Source organism: Oncorhynchus masou, chromosome 25, assembly GCF_036934945.1.
Source record: "Oncorhynchus masou masou isolate Uvic2021 chromosome 25, UVic_Omas_1.1, whole genome shotgun sequence".
NCBI classification, from domain to species: domain Eukaryota; kingdom Metazoa; phylum Chordata; class Actinopteri; order Salmoniformes; family Salmonidae; genus Oncorhynchus; species Oncorhynchus masou.
The window spans coordinates 44,654,413-44,671,487 of record NC_088236.1 but is presented as its reverse complement, the minus strand read 5'-3'; the positions used below and the strand labels follow the sequence as shown (position 1 = coordinate 44,671,487).

The 17,075-nt window shown below is 41.2% G+C and overlaps 1 protein-coding gene across 1 annotated transcript; it reads right to left on the bottom strand.

The window, feature by feature from the left end:
* Window positions 1-1,188: 1,188 nt before the first annotated feature.
* Window positions 1,189-16,199, bottom strand: LOC135514387 (hyaluronan and proteoglycan link protein 1-like). The gene is made up of 4 exons (XM_064937837.1): window positions 15,872-16,199; window positions 6,655-7,026; window positions 3,876-4,178; window positions 1,189-3,668 (listed from the first exon to the last, which is right to left on the bottom strand). Exons 1-4 carry the CDS (start codon window positions 15,969-15,971, stop codon window positions 3,379-3,381), a joined length of 1,065 nt encoding a protein of 354 aa, XP_064793909.1. The 5' UTR covers window positions 15,972-16,199; the 3' UTR covers window positions 1,189-3,378.
* Between the last annotated feature and the right edge of the window lie 876 nt (window positions 16,200-17,075).

Sequence of the window (17,075 nt, the reverse complement as noted above, 5' to 3'; positions counted from 1 at the left end):
TTCAACAACAGACATACAGTACATTGAACAAGTTCCACAGACATGTGACTGGAATAACAGAAAATGAATAATGTGTCCCCTAACAATGGGGGGGATCAAAAGTAACAGTCAGTATCTGGTGTGGCCACCAGCTGCATTAAGTACTGCAGTGCATCTCCTCCTCTTGGACTGCACCAGATTTGCCAGTTCTTGTTGTGAGATGTTACCCCACTCTTCCACCAAGGCACCTGCAAGTTCCCAGACATTTCTGGGGGGAATGGACCTAACACTCACCCTCCGATCCAACAGGTCCCAGATGTGCTGAATGGGATTGAGATCTGGGCTCTTCGCTGGCCATGGCAGAACACTGACATTTCTGTCTTGCAGGAAATCACTCACAGAATGAGCAGTATGGCTCGTGGCATTGTCATGCCGGAGGGTCATGTCAGGATGAGCATGCCGGAAGGGTACCACATGAGGGAGGAGGATGTCTTCCATGTAACGCACAGTGTTGAGATTGCCTGCAATGCCAACAAGCTCAGTCCGATGATGCTGTGACACAGTGCCCCAGACCATGACGGACCCTCCACCTCCAAATCGATCCCGCTCCAGAGTACAGGCCTCAGTGTAAATCTCATTCCTGCGACGATAAACTCGTATCCGACCATCACTCCTGGTGAGACAAAACCACGACTCTTCGTTTGACAGTCCTGTCTGGTCCAGCGATGGTGGGTGTGTGCCCATAGGCGTCGTAGGCGACTTCTGTAAGCTGTTAGTGTCCACAGGTGCATGTTCATTAATTGTTTATGGTTCATTGAAGCATGGGAAACAGTGTTTAAACCCTTTACAATGAAGATTTTTCTGATTATCTTTGAAAGACAGGGTCCTGAAAAAGGGACGCTTCTTTTTTTGCTGAGTTTAAATCCTAATGTTTGATACACACAGAGTATTAGAGGCTTATTTTGGATATGTATTTTCAATCAAAAACTGCATGCTACACTGAAAATGGAGACAGGAGAGAATGTCCTTCATTTGCAAACTTCTATGCACTTCAAACAGCTTTCTACTGCCACAATGGCAACCTCAGCATTTCTAAAAACATAATTCATGTTTGTTAGTTCAGGTCCAACGACGACAGAAATACACAGAAAAACAACCTTTACAAGGAGGGTAAAAAGTCACAGCATCAAAAATGTATCACCAAGTTTTTATTTTCAGTTTGGTCTTTTGTTTAAAAAGGTACTAGGCATTAGAAAACAAAATAATACCTCCACCGAGGAATGTGTGTCAGTCTATTTCACAGTGTATTTTATCTAACTGCAGTTAGTAAACCGGGTTCAACCAAATAACCACATGCTACCTGTCAATGCCAGATCTCGGAAAGAGAAAAAGGTTTGCTGAAATACAACACACACAAAAAAAGAAAGATGACCACCATCATTTGTATGATCAGTTTTATTGGCAAATATTGGCTTCAATAGGCTAGTGGTTGTGATTTCAGTCAACACAGATCTCAGTTGTCGACCTCCTGCATGTCCTAGGGGACGATTAGTATTCTAATGCTAAGAGAATACAAAGCAATAACATATATAGACCACAAGTCAGATGCAATATTTCTAGTCTCTCTTTTTTCCCCACCTTATATTTGTTGTGAAATACTTTGTGACTCTTTTGATCTTCGTGTCTGGACTGGACCAAACTCTTCAAGTCAGGTTTTAAGTCAGACCCTGCGTTTTTATTTGTGCGTGAAATGACTTAAATGTAATGTAAATGTAAAGTTAAAAGCTGCTCAACATCGTTTTGCCAGAATTATACAATTGGCAGTTCTCAAAGCAGGTCTTGGGTGGCCTGGATGGATCACCCAAAATGGTCACCTGGCTTAAGGCTTAAGGCACTGTCTTAAAGCACTGTTGCACACTAGCAATGGGGTCTTAAAGGGGGTTGCATGCCAAGAGAAGTGTAATGTAAGCCCTTTGCAGCTCGTAACTTCGGCGATGATGTACAATCAACCCAAATCCTTTGCAACAGCAGCAGTTTGTCAATGTGGATCCCTATTTGGCTGCCATTCCAGTGTTACACAGACATACAGCTGTTTCTGTACTGCTGTTAAATACCCATATAAGAGTTCCCGCTTAGTTTGCACGGATTCACTCCAATTGTATTGCAATCCTGATATGCGCTTGGCTGTGAGTGGATGGCTAGGTCATTGTTTTTAAACACTAGGCCTATTGTACGCTGAGATTTTTCCTTCACTGACTTTTATCTGAGGAGAGAACGGTATCAGTAAAATAAAAGCAGAAATACAAGGTGTTTTTCAGAGATTAGGGTCTGTAAATTAATAGCAAACATTTCTGAAATTTGGAAACAATATCCTAGTTTGCTGTTTCAGGAAAGTTAGCTTGAATCTCCTTTGTGAAATGCCCCTCTGCTCAGATGAATATTCACTTCAGATTCGGATTGAAATATACATGTCATTTTTTTTGTGGTAGCATTACTGTGCAAGTGTTACTGAAATCAAAATAGACTTCTGCCATAGTCAAACAGTGGTCATTATGTTCATGCAATTTAGCTCATAAGCTGCTAGATAGGCCACAGTACGTGTTAGTTAGGGCTCTATTCAATCAGATCTGCTTTAGCCGACATCCGCATAGCGGTTGTTTTTGCGGTGTTGGAACTGTGTTAGAGCTGTCAAATCCACAAGTGGCTCCTGGCATTATACCTAAAAGGGATGTTGCCATTGGCTGCACGGAGTAGAATTAAGAGAAATCCCTTGTAGCCTTGTTTCCAGGTTTAAACACTGGAATGTGAGATGTAATCTACACCTTGAATACGGTGACAGAAATCCTCATTTCATTGAATGATTTTCAATTAGAACATTATTTCTCTGTAGCCTACAATTTTAATGCGAATGGGACGGTTGTGGCTTTGCAACAATGATCAAGACCAGCTGCTCACCAATTTGACAGCTCTAATGCAGTTCCACCTTCAACAGCGCCAAAACAAACCGCTATATAGATGTTGGCTAAAGCTGATCTGATTGAATCTAGCACTTAGAAGATAACTCATCCAGTCCATTTCAGCCATAGTACCATGTTATTATGTGACCAACATTTTGTATAACTAAGAATGGTATTGTCATATTATATGAGCAACGTATTACATGACTGAAAATGTTAAGGAATAACGCTTGTTTCAGCTTAGAAAATAGTCTTGGATCGGTTGTGGTATGAAAAATGTCATTTTACAGTATTCATTAAAACAAATGTATCACAGTATTGGTAAGGTAATGAGCTGATGCTACTTCATGCAAATTAAGTCCTGATATGCATTTTGTTTATTGGTGTTGTTGTTGTTTTTCTTTGATTGTTATATGGGTTTGGTGCTCAGGGCAAAGCCTCTTCACTGCTGGCCCTTGAAGCAATAGACGCCAAAGAGCTTTTGCTTCTTGTCGGGGAATCCCACGAAGCGCACAGCCGCCTCTGTCGGGCTGCAGTTCCTGCGGGGTCTGGAGATGGGGTAGCGGACACTGCCGTCAGCCAGCCAGCCAGAGTCGCAGCGGTCATAGCCGTTCAGCTTCCATGCAGCATACATCTGACCCACCTTGGCGATCTCAGCTCCGTCATCCTGGCATGCTTGAGCAGCCTCGTTGAACGTTAGCTTGTCGGGCTGCACCAGCCAGTAGAAGCGGCCTGAGGTCAGAGAGGGAAGACGGCCAAAGGAAAAAAGAGGATTTTGGTTGGGTTGCCTCAGTTTAAAGAGATGTCAATTAGATAAGCTTATGAACTCTTCCCTACTGTAATGTATGCCTATCTATTTCTACTACTTTTGTTCTAATAATAGATATTGCATGTCCAATGACTTCCTCAAAAACAACCATATAAAGCAGACAAACTCACCGTTGACGGCAGAGGTGAAGCAGAAGACATCGTAGCGGCTTTTGGACTTGTCGCGCTGGCCGTAGCTTCTCAGGCCCGCACCGGAGTTGACTCCTCCACAGGCCTGTCTGGGGTTGGTTATGGGGTACTGCACGGAGCCGTCGTTCAGCCAACCGGCATTGCACCAGTCAAGGCCACTCCTCCAGGCCTTGTAGAGCTGGTCGAAGGAGGCCACCACAGAGTCCTGGTCCAGGCAAGCCTGCTCGGCATGGTGGAAGTTGAGGTTGTATCGACCCAGCCGTGGGGAGTAAGGGAACACCACACCTGGGAATGAGCAAGGAGCTGGGGTTAATATCATAGCTAATGTGGCTCTTAGGCTACATGGAGCACCCATTCAGGTAAATGCCAACTGAACTCGCTATTGTTGTTATTCTATTGTAAAGACAACTATTAGCGAGTCGGAATCGATTGTTATCCATTTTATGACATGCTCTTTTTTGAATGTGTCCTTACGTGAATGTTTCTTTTGTGTCTTTAATTGAATCACCACAGCGGATAGAGACCCATTGCATAGTTAGGCATGTCATATAACTACAGTTCATGGAAACCTACCGTACATTAAAACATACAGACACACATAAAACATGGTATATCACAGCATACTCTAGGAGAGTAATATTATTCTATATATTATTCTAACACAAAACATGTTTTACACACTCACCCTCCTGTGGGTTTGCAGACCCAGCCAGCTAATAGGATAAATAATGTGTGAGGTCCTTGGGTCTAGACTGGAACATTCATGAGGGATTGGGGGATTCCGACATATGATCTGATAGTATATGTTAGTGAGCGTAAGCTATTGCTGTTCTTGGTTCTGCAGCTCCTGGTGAGTGATAAAAGAGCAGCGCCCTCCAGAGAGGATTCAGACTTTTCTAACTGATTAATTCTGTGGTATTCTGCCCTTCAGTAGGGAAGGGAGATATATCTCACGCTGTTTACGTTTTAATTAGGCTGTAACAGCCAAGCTAGCATATACATTAGGCCAGAACAAGACTCCAAAGCACTATAACACAAAGCACAATCATCAACTGTGTACAGCAAATGGAAACTCTGGTGTCAATCATTTGGTGGTTCAGTTATGTTATTTTACAGCTGTAAAACAGCCCCTTTAGGCATTATGGTTATGTAATTGAATTAATTCCCTTCTTGACTCAGACTTTGCTGGTTCACTCCTCGGTTGTCCTGACCAGTATTTTATGTGTGTCCGGCCTACAAACAAATGTAATCCCTTATATGTGTGAAATGTCGTCCAGTGTGGCTCAGTTGGAAGAGCATGGCACTTGCAATGCCAGGGCTGTGGGTTAAATTCCCATGGGGGACCAGTATGAATGTGTATGGACTCACTACTGTGACTCACTCTGGATAAGAGTCTGCTAAATGCCTAAAATGTAATGTTCTGTGAGGGAAAGGTGGCTTTCGTTTGGCTGTAGTGATTGTTGAAATACTGTTTAGGAGATGCAATGTTCTTGGAAAGCGGCAAGTAGCCTAGTAGTTAGAGCGTTGGACTATAAGCGAAAGGTTGCAAGATTGAATCCCCGTGCTGACAAGGTACAAATATGTCCTTCTGCCCCTGAACAAGACACTTGACCCACTATTTCCTAGGCCATCATTGAAAATAAGAATTTGTTATTAACTGACTTGCCTTGTTAAATAAAGGTACAAATAAAAAAGCACTGAATTGGACTTCAACAGCCCTTCTTTATCCCTTGTTAATGTACTTCGTTTCACTGCTAGCTAACAGAGAGGGTTGCATTTGGCCCTTGGTGGTTTAGAAACAACTAAGAGCCGATAAAGCAAAAACAATGCCCTGTATAACACATTAGATTGTTACATCAGCATCTGTAGTTTCATCTTTGACACAAGCCTGCATCCCATGGTAGCGTAGTGCTAGCTGAGTGCTTGACTGTCAGATGTATACAGCTGCAAACAAGAGAACATTTCATTGGATTACTTTGAGGGAAAATCACAACCAGTACTGAGGCTTTTCATTGGGCATGACTTTGTTCCAATGTTAACAATAGACAGTCGTTCCAGCCTGTTTTCATTATGGCCAGATAGCTAGCTGTTCTCTATTAAAGATCCCTTTTCTTAACCTGGAGCAAAATCTGCTCAGGCGGTCTTGGCCCAGATGGGAACTATGACCGTGTAATAGTATTCAATAGATTCAGGCTGACTCAGTTTTATGAATAGAATGTAAAACAAAGAAGTTGTATTTGTGCCACATATTAAAAGGAAGAACAGGACGCCTTTCACAATTATGTAAATAGTACTGTATGAGCAAGGAGGATGTTTGAATCGATGCGGAGTGGGATTAGTTCAGCTGGAAAATGTGTTTTCATGTACTGCAGTGAAAGGCTGTGTGAATATTATCAGCACAAACTCTGAAAAATGAACAAAAGCTGTCTTTTTTTTGTCTTTTGTATTTCTACACATAAATCAATATAATGGTGGTGAGGTGTTGAAAATAAGGAAACAGGCTCTGGTCTTGAAACCATTATTTCTTGGCTCTGGTCTTGAAACCATTCATTTCTTCCAGACAGTAGTTTATGGGTAGGGTCATGAAAATCTCCTGTCCTTATTTACAGGGTAACAAAAGTCTATTAACACCATAAAGACAGAACAGTGAGGACAAAATGAAATGGAGGGTGGTGACGTGATGTGCGGGATGATGAGATGAGATGGCCATCGTTGAGCAGGGGGAAGTGGGGAAGGGGGAAGTAAAAAGATAAAGACTTACCGTCCCTGTAGCCTACACTACCTTGCACCTCCAAGGTAACCTCATGAATGACATCGTCCATGCCATCAATGACTTCACAACGGAACTTTCCCATGTCGTCCAGGGACACGTCGTTGATGAGCAGTGAGGCGTCATCATCGTCAGCCTCCAGCAGGCGGACACGGCCCAGGAAGCTGCCGTAGCTCTTCTTGTGGAAGCCCATGGACACCAGCACATCTTCCTCCAGTGACTCATCCGCAGACAGCTTGGTCCACTTGATCCTTATGCCCACGCGGCCAAAAGACATCCCATGCCGGCGGTGGAGCCGGCATGGTAGAGTGATGTTGGAGCCGCGACTGGCAAACACACGGTTCTGATCACCAAGTTCAGTCTCTGTGAAGGACAAGAAAAGGTGTAGTGTAAGTCAAGAGTTACTAAAGCATCAGAAGAATACAGTAGAATACATAACAAAGTTGCATTAACTTCGTCCACGGGACAGTTGAGCTAACGTGGGCTAATGCGGCTGGCATGAGGTTGTTGAACAAGAAAAGTTCCCAAGACAAAGGCATATCTGATATTGTTAGAAGGCTTAAATTATAGTTAATCTAACTGCACTGTCCAATTTACAGTAGCTATTACAGTGAAAAAATACAATGCTATTGTTTGAGGAGAGTGCACAGTTTTGAACATGAAAAGTTATTAATAAACAAATTAGGCACATTTGGGCAATTTTGATACTACATTTTGAACATAAATGCAATGGATAATTGGAACAGTCCAACACTTTGCAGATACACTGCTGCCATCTAGTGCCCAACATCTAAATTGCTGCTGGGCTGGAATAATACATTATGGCCTTTCAACTTGCATGATGATAATGATAATAATACAGAAAATACAAAAGAACGGTTGTTTTTTTCTTTGTATTGTCATTTACCATATCTATTGTGTTATATTCTCGTACATTCCTTTCACATTTCCACAAACTTCAAAGTATTTGCATATCCTTGCTTCAGGGCCTGTTACAGGCATTTAGATTTGGGTATGTCATTTTAGGCGAAAATTTAAAAAAAGGGGCGGATCCTTAAGAGATTTTAATTACTGGTGTCAGTTCAGACGTGTCACGTCTTTTAATGTTTTAGTAATGCATTTATTTTAAAGATTGATGTGCGAGGACATACAATTTTACAAGAATCAAGATGGCCCTCAATAATTATGGTTTTGCATGTGTTTCATAGGCAACCATAAAAGCAGTAAAAGATCTCTGAAAAATGCCCCTCTCAACATTGCCTAGAAACACACACACACACACACACACACACACACACACACACACACACACACACACACACACACACACACACACACACACACACACACACACACACACACACACACACACAGTAGTGTAAAGTACATCTTAAGTATTTTTTTGGGTAATCTATACTTTACTATTTATATTTTTGACAACTTTTACTTTTAATTTTAGTCTGTAAGAATCTAGTGAATTGAGTATATTTTAAAAGAAAAACTTGAAGACTTTCACTCAAGCAGTATTTTACTGGGTGACTATCAGTTTTACTTGATTAATGTTAAAGTACATTTACTTTTACACACACACACACACACACACACACACACACACACACACACACACACACACACACACACACACACACACACACACACACACACACACACACACACACACTCCCTTTTCCCCTCTCTGTAGTGGCCAATCAGCTATATCATCAAAGTAGCCCTTCAGTCCTAAATAGATTCAGCTTTTGGAACCAGCTAGTCTCCCGCCTCTGCAAATCATCTGCACCTAGCTCTCACCAAATTATATACCATGACCAGCTCTGGCAGTTAACATATTCAACGTTAATCCACATTATCCCCCAAAATTAAATGTTTATCTTTCACCCGCCCCAGCTGACTTGTGTAAAACATGAGTTGGGCATCCTGCTATTCAGCATTTACAAAATAAGGTGACTAAACGGTTTGCAAACAGACACGTTTTCCCTCATGCTATGGCCATCATCATTCTTTCCCTTCCTCCCTCCCTCCTGGCCTCCCTCCGAACCAGGCCACCCTTCAGTTCAGAGAGGTAGCTGCTATCAGTCACTCCACATGAGTTCCCACAATCTCCCTGACTTCCAGGCCCTTTATGAGAGTGGTGCTTTGTGGGGACCCCACCCAGTGGTTGCCTACACACAGCCCACTGAGCCCAGGCAGGGACATGATGGATGCACTTGACCCATGACCCACTCACCACTGGTGCAGCCACAACCAATAAAGCTGTGTGTAGAACACATCAGCCTCTTCTTAAATATATGGGGTAGTAAATTAAAGGGTTTAAATAGCACAATGCTGACACATCACACTTCAATGAACTATACAAACTTGGCAAAAAGACAAACAGTTTGTCTATATGATTGAGAGTAAGAGTAAAATAAGCATTTCCTGTTATATATGCAGTGGTGGAAAAAGTACCCTATTCGTATACATGAGTAAAAGTCAAGATACCTTAACAGAAATTGACTCAAGTAAAAGTGAGTCACCCAGTAAAATACTACTTGAGTAAAATGTTAAGTATCAAAAGTAAATGTAATTGCTAAAATATACTTAAGTATCAACATTAAGGAAGTATGGAAACACATATCTGGTGAGAAAATGTGCATATTGTTTTTATGGAGATTTTAGAAAATTCACATTTACATCTGTCGCCAATTGGATGGAAATCTACAATAGCTTATGACTCGAAAGGGGACTTGGTTCTTTCCAAAGGCTGCTGATGATTTCTACAGGCATACTCTGCTCAAAAGGGAGGGGATGTGAAAATTCTGCTTTGTTTGAGAACGTTATGTACGGTAACATACAGGCAGTGGTGTAAAGTACTTATGTACAAATACTTTAAAGTACTAAAGTCGTTTTGGGGGGAATCTGTCCTTTAATTTTTATTTTTTTATTTTTACTTCAGTACATTCCTAAAGAAAATAATATACTTTTTACTCCATACATTTTCCCTGACACCCAAAAATACTCATTATGTTTAGACTGTTTAGCAGGAGAGGAAAATGGTTAAATTCACAAACTTATCAAGAGAATATACCTGGTCAATCTACTGCCTCTCTGGCTCACTAAACACACATGCTTTGTTTGTAAATAATGTCTGACTGTTGGAGTATGCCCCTGGCTATCCATATATACAAATAAAAAAAATGTATTTTTGCTGTCTGGTGTGCTAAATTTAAGGAATTTGAAATTATTTATACTATATTTTACTTCCTTGTCTAACCTATGCCCCCGCACATTGACTCTGTACCAGAACTCCCTGTATATAGCCTCGTTACCGTTATGTTATTGTTGCTCTTTAAGTATTTGTTATTTTTCAACTTTTTATTTATTCAGTTTATTTAGTAAATATTTCTTAACACTTATTTTTCTTAAAACGGCATTGTTGGCTAAGGGTTTGTAAGTAAGCATTTCACTGTAAGGTCTACAGCAGTTGTATTCGGCGAAAATAAATTCTGTGTACATTCAGAATTGTTTGGCGAGCTACTCATAGGTGATTGACTGTTTGGAGACCCCCCCACTAGGCTACCCTTGGGCGGCAGGGTAGCCTAGTGGTTAGAGCGTTAGACTAGTAACCGTAAAGGTTGCAAGTTCAAATCCCCGAGCTGACAAGGTACAAATCTGTCGTTCTGCCCCTGTACAGGCTGTTAACCCACTGTTCCTAGGCTGTCATTGAAAATAAGAATTTGTTCTTAACTGACTTGCCTAGTTAAATAAAGGTAAATCAAATGATGAGATTAATGTTATGGACAAAAGAGCAACATAAAAAAAAATCAAACTGCAGCAAAGCATCCATTATCATGTTACTAGAATTAAAACCCTCAATATTTTTTGGCAAGGACAATCAAGCTCATCACCTTGTAGTTTCACCACCCTGTGAAGTTCATCATCATTTATATTGTCTGTAATCCTAATAAACTGCATGTTTTTTTGACAACTCCATGTGTTCCCACGATCTCCCTGACCTCCAGACCCTTCACAACAATATTTGTGCATAAAAGCGTTTCCTCCGACATATCTCGCATTCTTAATCATACCGACACAAAAAGATGCCATGTTGTCTAGTGTATTTGGATTTATCGACATTTGGAAAGTTTACGGAAAAAACGTTCTGTTTCAAATAGGCCTGTAATGACATTTTTCTTTTATCCGACAAGTACTTTACTCACTTTAGTCATAAAAAGGTTGGATAGATACCTGGTTAGTCAAAATATGTCAGCAGCTACAACTCGTGTTGGCAGTCGTCCTTGTCGGTGTGTAAGCTTAAAATAATATACCTCTCTCTCTCTACTGCTTTCCCTTCCTCCCTTCTGTGTCTGACTGTCTCTCCTGGTTTCTCTATTCCTCTTTCTCTCCTTCCTTTCCTCTTTATTTGTCTCGGCCAGGTTCTCCTTGAGCCACACCAAAGCCATTACTGGAAAATGGTTCTGCTGTCTCTTCAACGGGCAAAACCTTTTCCACGTTTGCCATTTACAGATGCAGGAATCGCTACCAGGTACTCCAGGTGAACAGCCTTCCGCTCTGATCATTTCTCCCCCACACCCCAACTTCTTCCACCCCTGATTTACCACCCAACCTCTCTAAAACCCATAACCCCATTCTCCCATGCACGCAGAGCAAATAGCCGACATGTGGCTCGGCTTAATAGTGGCCTACATGTTATCAGTTGCACGCTATCCTGCAGAGGGGTTTAATGAGCAGAAGCTGTGCAGCCTGACAAATGTAATCTCACCCTATATCCCGAACTCCAACCACTCTTTCATTTCCTTCCTTTCCTCTGGGCTGCAACTCACTCACCACCATCCCTCCCCTCCATACCCACCCAGACACCTCGCCTCCATGCAGGCAGGCAGGCGCACAAAACGCATGCCAAAGGGTTTACTAAGCAGAACAAAAAATCCCACTTCTTAAAAATAATGGGGCATGGAGAGTTTCATGAAGAGGCCCAGTATATTTGTATGAATTCTCCCTCTGTCACTGGCTTATGACTCAGAGCTTCTCTCTGCCTCATAAATTCTGGACTTGGGAAGCCGTTGAGTGAAGTTTCATTGGAAACTGAAAGCCCAGAATGACTGATCACACCGGGAGCGCATGACAACGTCAACGGCAGTCGGCCAGATGTGACACCATCCAGGATTTATCCCTAAACATTTCTGATTCCTATTCAACAGATACAGATACAAGGTTAAAATAATAAAAAAATTAAAATAAACTTGTTTGTCTGATTTATAGAAACATTGTTCTAGCGCTCATAAACCACTGGCTGAAGTTCATAATCCCTGAACATATGAGGCTGGGGAGGGGTGTACATGGTACAAATAAGAGATCTCATAGCTACCAGGAAACACTATGTGGTTGAACGTTAACTAAAGACCCCATACAGCACATAGACTGACCACATGCATATGAAACATCAAGAACAGACAGATCCTGTACAAAAAAAGACTATGCAAAGAATGCCCATGTAAATATATATTGGTGAACAAAGAAAGACACTGTAAAGATATATTGGTGAACCTTTGCACCCAAAAAAGCCTAATTTCAGTAGAGATGTGAGTGTAAAGACTGCTCTTTTACCCCCTGTCCATGCTACCTGAGTTACCAGTGGAGATATATTGCCCTTGAGTGTATGTGGCCCCAAGCAATATACACTGCACTCATAAAGTGACAGCTTGGCATGTGCATTTAACCACTTGGCAAGCAGCTAAATATTCTGTCATATATCAAGCCTTAGCTTATTTATACAAGGCTATTTCTGTGGGGTCAAGGGTTCCCCCTAATTGTCAGATGTAACTTATAGAAACGGCTCATTAAACCATTACCACCCCCCCCCCCACACATATTTTCTTAAGGGTGGGGTGAAAATGAAAGAGAGGAGATAGTTAGTAAATGAACACATGTGCATGACAATTAAAAAGTACAGCAGAAGCCAAGACCTACTGCCATTTTTACGATCATACACAATTCTCTCTCACTCCATAAATGCTTACAGTACTGCGTTATTGGAAACAGCTGTGTCTTTGAGAGTGTAGCAACGTAGGGCAATAAGTGAACAGTAACATCACAATGGAATAAATGAACAGTAACATCTTAAAGGAATAAATGAACAGTAACATCGCAATGGTCCAACGTTGCCATGCGGCATATACTGTATGTTCGGCGTCTACAGAGTTTAATAATGTTATCCTAACCTTATGTTAACTTGTAATTGTGGTCTTTGAGATGTTGAATGCGCAACCAAGGAAGTTGATTAGTCACTAATTAGCCTATAAGCCTACATCAGTATGTATACAGTGAGAGAGTATGTTACACAGCTGTAACTACATTGTATCATTGAGTGATAAACCACACCAACCCAGGCCTGCTAGACATGCTATCCTTTACAACATCCTACAGCTCTGCACAGCTAGCCTGAATCAATAAGAAGATGGAGTTAACAGGCATAGCTGTGACCAAGGCACACACCTACACACACAACCCTGGCACGTGCCCAAAAAACATCCACTCTCTCTCATAAACACACGCATGCATGTACGAGAGACTGAAAAACAGCTTCTATCTCAAGGCCATCAGACTGCTAAACAGCCATCAATAACATAGTGCCAACATACAGACTCAAATCTCTGGCCACTATAAATGGACTAAATAAAAGGTATCATTAGTCACTTTAAATAATGGCACTTTAATAATGTTTACTGTACTGTATTCTATACCATCTACTGCATCTTGCCTATGCCGCTCGGCCATCGCTCATTTATATATTCATGTGTACATATTCTTATTCATCCCTTACATTTGTGTGTATAAGGTAGTTGTTGTGAATTTGTTGGATTATTTGTTAGATATTACTGCATTGCCGGAACTAGAAGCATTTCGCTACACTCGTATTAACATCCGCAAACCATGTGTATGTTTTTGATTTGATTTGACAAACACACACAATCCACGCATACACACAAACGTCAACTCCCCCCCATATACATTTTTATGTTGCGGGTAACAATTTCATATTTTCTGAAGTCTCTACTAACCAAGGATAAGGGAGCCAACCTGATCCCATCTTCCGCTTTTACCTTGCAATCCTATTGGACATCATTCCACTTGCCAATCAACATTGTCCATCGTGTTATGTTGTCGTATGCTATTGACTCTACATCTATTGTTTTATGGTAATATACGAAGACCTACAAAAATGAGAGGGATCGCCTAGTTAGTGTTGAATGTGCAACATAACGTCCACATCATGAGCTAAATTATGTAACAAATGTTTCATTAGATTGTAACTTTCCGACAGTAGCCAACTGACAGCAAACATATCCTTGTACAATCATTTCTCCGCTGCAGATAGGCTATAATAGCATACTGATGCGTGCATCTATCGAAATGCGATTTTACACTCACTCTTTATTGGGTTAAATCAAATATGCTTTTATTAGGCCAACATTTATTAATTGCCTTCATTTACAGCATGATGCAAGATATTTCGTTTGCAAGCCAGGGCCAAATTGCCTTCTTTGAGCGAGAAAGAGAATGTGATAATTTTATAAAATAGAAAAGAGTGATAACATTTTTGCATTAAATACCCTACTTCCTGAAAGTTGTGTATTGATTATATACTGTATAGTATATGTGATGACTGATTATTACTGACAAACTACAGCTGCAGTGTTACTCATTGGATTACCACATATGACAGGATTCCCCAGGATTCCCCAACTGATGGTTTTATTTGGCTCCAAAGTTGTTGTTTTTTTCATTGCTTTATTTTCTTTCATTGTTGGACATTAAAGCCTGTAAAAACACCAGGAACTCAACTCCAAGTATCACCACGGATAATATAAGGACACGTGATCACATACAAATGTAAGCAAGGTTTGAAATGATTATGTCATTGTCAATTATTATATCTATTTGGGCTTCTTGTGGTCAATCTGCAGTCTAAAAAGAATGTGTAATTATTTTTCAGCCCCCCCCCGACCATCTGCTCAAAACAACAACAAAAAACGGCAACATCTGCAAAATCTAGTTTATGATTAGTTGATGCTACTCACGTAGCCTACCACATGATGTAATAGGCTACGTGAGTGAACGTTTATGAAGACAGACGGAATTATTTGATTTGGATGGATGGTTGACGTGACAGAATGGTAGGCAGACAATTTCTTTTTCTAAAAAGTGGGTGCAACTTTGCTTGAATATTTCTCGAGTGCATAACATGTGTGTGTTGTGTCACAACACTGGCTTAACCTTTATAAATAATTGTGAAATAAAACAAATAAACATGCACAAACTTCTGACATCATCAGGCCATTAGGAGTAGAACAAACATTTACACAGACAAGAAAGACAGAACAGCAGCATCTTATCTACAGACTCTGAGGAAGTGTTTTTTCTTTTTGCCAGGATTTCTCACTCTACCGTGATAGAGCTAACACATGCTGAAACTCAAATCCCCTGAGTCAGCCTACAGGACTGGACAAATTCATTCAAATACTCTTCACTTTTTACATCGAGACTCTAGTTTGAGCAAGAACCATATGTTTCTCAGTGGTATTGTACTACTGCATTTGGCAGTAAGATATCTCACAGGATTTGGTGCAGGCCACAGGTGCCATTTTTAAGTTAAACTCAATTGTGTAGCTTGAGCAGGTGCAATCTGAAAATGTCCCCCTCCAATTTTCCACTTCTCACTCCCTCCTAATAAATACATTGTAAAGGAACAAAAAAAGGCCAAGTGGTCCATTTATAGACATAATAATATATTATCTACTGTTTACCTGTAAACAATTTTGAACAATTCTGAACTCGAACCCAATTTGAGGTAAAATTAAAAACGTACACATTTTCATTCTAAAAATAGTAGTTTGGTCCATATACAGTGTAAAACCGTTAGTTTGTGATGTGTGGAAGCAAGCCATTGTGACTGACAGGCTGATTTATGCTCAGGCAGTGGCTCAGCCGTAAACCGTTAGTCAATGTGTCAGTGGTGAGTCAGAATGTGAATGGCATCCCAGAGAGGGATCTGTTACCAACCACTATAATGACCCTGCTGTTATATTAGTCTATGGTCCCACTTTACTGAGGCCTCATGGCATGCACATGCACACCCCTGCACGAACACACACACACAGAGACACATCGCACAGACACACACACTTACCTGCTGCGTCGACTGGTGCAGAAGCAGTGCTGTCGGTATCACTGTACACACTGCTGGCCAGGGTCAGAGAAAGCAAAGCGGTGCAAAGCAGAGCTCTCATTTTCTTTTTTTCACACCAAGGGGCCGCTTCACTGGAAATGCAAAGAACTTCAAAATGAAATGCCACACTAATTTGCTAGGTAGCAGATGTATCAAAATCAAGAGTTCTTTGTTTGTTTTCTTTCTTCTGTTCTTTCTTTCTTTTACGAGGTGTGCCAGTAACCCTGGTGCTGCAGCCGCCGGTAGTGCTACTGGAAAGTTTGGGCTCCTTAGAGGTCCACACAAGTGCCTTTTATTGTAGCCCAGCATGGCTGAGACCACTCCCCCTCAAAGGGAGAGAGCCCATCATCCTGGCTCTCCTTCACCTCCCCACAATGTTAGGTGTCTCCGCGCTGGTCTCCCACTGGAGCAGAAATGTTACACTATACTGTCCTCAAAGTGTCCCTCAGGAGAGTCCACTGAACAAAGAAACATATTCACAAATATTTGTATTGTGTCCATTCAGGTCCAAAGCAAAAAATACCTTTATCCACTCAATTGCTTTCTGCCTTTTGGTGATCATTTTGTTCCTGTGAGCACAATGCTGCTTCTTCCATGTTCTGTAGCGAGACTGCAGCACAACCTACACTATTATAGTACTTTTACTATTGCTGTAAGTCCTGCTGTAATGTTTTACCTCCGCAACTGAAATCCAAGCATCTTTCCAGTTGAGAGGGGGGAAAGCAATCATCTTAAATAGAGACGGCACCTGCCTGGGGTTTGTGTTGGGGTGTGTGAGGCCCTCCATGTGATTTTACCTGCTCTTTCTTTGCAGCTCTTGCTGATATTTAAGTTATTTCTACATCCAGTGATGACGCAAGAACCTAAAACTTGCCTGGCTGCAAATCTGTACAGTGCACCCAAAGTTCACCTCATTGCAAATCCCTCTCCTTGCCTTCACGTTCTTTATTTCCCCCTAATCTCGTCCTTTCTTTGGTTTCTCAGTCTAACCTTCTCTGTACAGTGAAAGCCTATTCCCATTTCCTAAAGTTGTTCTATGGCAGATGATTGCAGTAATAACTGACTAGATGGGGACACTGTACGTAGATAGTGCCCTCTTCAAACTCTAATCTGGAAACATTTTCAGGTCTTTCTAAACTGATTCGATGGGGCTGCTTAGGCTATT

Excerpts from the sequence above, each read along its gene's own strand:
- LOC135514387 (XM_064937837.1), bottom strand. The coding sequence starts at position 15,971 with ATGAGAGCTCTGCTTTGCACCGCTTTGCTTTCTCTGACCCTGGCCAGC. Across the intron at positions 7,027-15,871 it reads TGCACCAGTCGACGCAGCAG|AGACTGAACTTGGTGATCAG; the intron begins GTAAGTGTGTGT and ends TGTCCTTCACAG. Across the intron at positions 3,669-3,875 it reads CTTCACCTCTGCCGTCAACG|GCCGCTTCTACTGGCTGGTG; the intron begins GTGAGTTTGTCT and ends CTCTGACCTCAG.